The sequence below is a fragment of the Eurypyga helias genome, unplaced genomic scaffold (genome assembly GCF_000690775.1).
Source record: "Eurypyga helias isolate BGI_N326 unplaced genomic scaffold, ASM69077v1 scaffold17441, whole genome shotgun sequence".
Lineage (NCBI taxonomy): Eukaryota > Metazoa > Chordata > Aves > Eurypygiformes > Eurypygidae > Eurypyga > Eurypyga helias.
The window spans coordinates 928-4185 of NW_010229089.1; the positions used below are offsets into that span (position 1 = coordinate 928).

General features: G+C 49.1%; 1 protein-coding gene across 1 annotated transcript; it reads right to left on the reverse strand.

Annotated features, from left to right (window-relative positions):
- Nucleotides 1-453: 453 nt before the first annotated feature.
- SLC35C1 (solute carrier family 35 (GDP-fucose transporter), member C1) lies at nt 454-3253 on the reverse strand (the record flags this gene model as incomplete). Its single annotated transcript, XM_010160276.1, has 2 exons — nt 454-1222; nt 3013-3253. Coding segments are annotated over 2 exons (801 nt in total), but the record flags the coding sequence as incomplete, so codon positions are not given.
- Nucleotides 3254-3258: the final 5 nt, after the last annotated feature.

The following is a 3258-nucleotide window of genomic DNA, read 5'->3' on the forward strand; positions in this document are numbered from 1 at the left end:
AACTAAGAAACCAAGTAGAGAGAAACACAGAAGAGTCCTCAGCAGGATGTGGTACTGACCCTTTGGAGATTTGCAGGCACTGATGTGGCTTAGGCTCCTACAGAACCAGAACGGAGGGAATTTCCCATCCTTTGCACTCAACGGGGCAGCAGGAAGAACTGCTATTGCCAGACCTCTTACAGCAGAAGAGTTTACTGGGGTCTATCCCCAACAGTCTGGCTACCTGCCTCTTCCTTCCATGGAGGTTCAGGGTTTTCTGACTTCAGACTGCATTCATTCAGTTAACTCTAGATCCCTAACTACACGAAGCTCCCATCCCTGTCTTTTGTCCACTATAAGCCCACCCCACACCCACACCCCCCACCCCTCCCCCAAGATGCAAACTGCCAGATTATGTCAGTAGCAACATCCATTTTAAAAAATTATTAGAAAAAAAAATGATTGCTGTCTACAACACATGCTATCCCCAAATCCAACACAGGCAGAGATCCCGTGGATAAAACATGATCCAGTCAGGTCTTTGGCTGTGGTTCCTGACAGAGTTCTCTGTACACTTAGCAGGTGAATTTCTTCCTGCCTGTTGCTCCTCTTCTCTTGAGGAAGAAAGGAGCACTGAAAGTTAAACTCCACCCCAAGTGCAGAAATGGAGGTGCAGGAGTTGTTTACACACCAGTCTCATTTCTTTCACTGCTTTTGACATTAGGATCCTCTTGCACCTTTCTCATCTCCAACCCCTTCACCCACGTGTAGGCGAAGGAGCCCCCCAGGACCATCAAGTTACTCGTCCACCACAGTAAGCTCTTTGTCTCCTCAAAGTAGATAACAGCCAGCACGGTTTGGGCACAGGCCTTGGCTGTCCCAGACACGTTGTGGGTGAGTGGGCTTGTGAACTTAATCTGAAGTCCAGTCACGTACCCAATGGCAAAACCAAACACTCCCCCCAGGGTCATCACGCCCCAAAAACTGGGGCTCCCCAGCTTGTCAAAGTGGTAGAGGGTGCGGAATTCGCCCAGCAGCAACATGAGGGGGAAGAACAGGACACAGGCATTGACGTTGTTGTAGAAGGTCAGGCGCCAGATGCTACCATCCACCACAGGCAGCACCTTCTTGGTGTAGATGGCGTTGAGAGAGACACACAGGCTTGCTAAGATCCCAAAGAATATACCTGTCCATGACAGAGTGCCCTCTGCTCCTTCCTGGTCAACACCCAGCCAGAAGCCACCTGCAACCAAAGAAATCAGGCATCATGTAAACAACTGCTGAAGGACTCAAAACATACAGTCAGCAATTCATCATCTACCTTATACTGAACAACCACAACCACAAGCAGAGACAGGCTTAAGGGCTTCCCCTTTCTATTAAGTGAACCCACAAAGTGTCATGACTAGTGTCCTGGGAAGATTTATTTTTGGGAGCGTGGGTAATTTACTGTCCTATCTTTCAATCTCAGAGGACTGATTCTCACACTGAGCAGGCTGCAGGTGTTTAGAAACTGTTATTCCCAAGAGCCAAGAGTTAAAGTTAAAGCTACTCTCTGTGTATTGGCCATATTCAGGAGAGTATATGATTTTCTTCTTTTACAGTCGAAAAGGCAGCAAACTGACACAGAAATATTCCTCAAGGTTTAAAAAAAAAAAAAAGTGCCTCACAGGCTTTGCTGCACCGTTAACAGGAAGGAAAAGATAGGTCAGGGAAGATTGGAAGATAGTAAATACATGGATGTAATATTAAGAAGCTTGGTCAAAAAAAGATCAGAAGGTAGAAACTGAGTGCAGTATCTTCAACATGTTAAACTTCTTTGATGGGTAATGCACACTTTAACCACCTCCAAAACAGGAGCTACAGGCTTTGCCGCTGCAGGGCAGCGAGGGAGACCTCTCCCCCTCTCCCCATCCAGCTCATAAGCAAATCATAAAAGGGAAAATGAGGGAAGGAGCACCGCACTGCCTCTCCACCTGCAGCTTCGTGTTGGAGGCTGTCTGGGAAGTGGCCTGCAAAACAGCAAATATGCTTTATACTAAGCCCAAATGCAAATGGGTTCAATGCACAGATAGGAAGGGCTTTGTGTCACGCCAGAGGATGCTCTGGGCTGCTACAGGCATACGGGCACCGCTGCCACAGCAAAGGGAGATGGATCCAGGGGGACAGAGGCTTAGAGAAACCCTTTAAGTCTGGCAAATGCCATAATCCTGGGCAATACCCCAACACAAGACTAGCTGAAGGCAATTGCTTGCATCCCTTGGGTGGAAGAAAACAGTAGTTCTGTTCCTGCTCACTACTTCTGTGGAGAGCAGATTCTCTTGTCTCATTTTCATGTGAGTACATCTACATGTGTGAACACCCATGTGAACACATGTCCACCTGGAACTAGGCTGAAGTCAACATTTCACCATTCGTGTCATCTGAACAGCCATCCAGTGGAAAGTAACTTTTTTTTTTTTAAACTGATGCCTTTGGAATGAAAGGCTTGTAAACAATTCCTATTAAGCCAGTCAATGCCCTGCCCTACATCCTAACCACACAACCAGATCTTCTGGCAGTGTTTTACACTTGGCTAACCCTTCATCGCACGCATTCAGCCTGTCTGAATTGGCCAGCTCCATTGTGTGGTCCCAAAGGTGTTGAGAGAAATACTGTTATTGTTACCAAAGTTGACAATCAACAAGCACTTGAGAACACGGAAAAAGCCACCTGCCCTGGCTGGGGGTGGGGAAAGTAAGGCAAGTTAAACTTCATTAGAGAGCAGATAGGTTTTAGGGCTCAAAGGAAAAATGGGTCTGTGGTCAAGTAAGAGTAATTTCCTTAACGAGTTACCAACACATGCTCCAGCCATGCAAAGCAGGTTGTCAGAAGCAGAGCAAGGTATGACCCCTGAGCAACCCCACCTCACCAGGGAGCCACCAAGCAGGTGGGAACAGCTTCCCGAGGGGAAGACACTCCACCTCAGTCTCTCCCAGCTTATGGGGCCGGCTGCAGGGTGGGTGCAGCTCGCTCCCTCCCTCTCCCCCTCACCTATGATGACTCCACAAGCCAGGAGGGCGTAGAGGGAGGTGGTCTGCTTGAGGAGCAGGTAGGAGAGCAGCACGTTGAAGACAGTGGTGAGGGAGCGCCCCACATTGTAGAAGGCCACGCCGACGTGCTTAAGGCAAAGGTTGTTGGAGGTGACCATGCCGATGAAGACGGCGGAGAGCGGCAGGACGCTGCGGGACACCTTGGGATCGAGGCGGAGGGCGGGCAGGCCGGAGCAGGGGGGCCCGC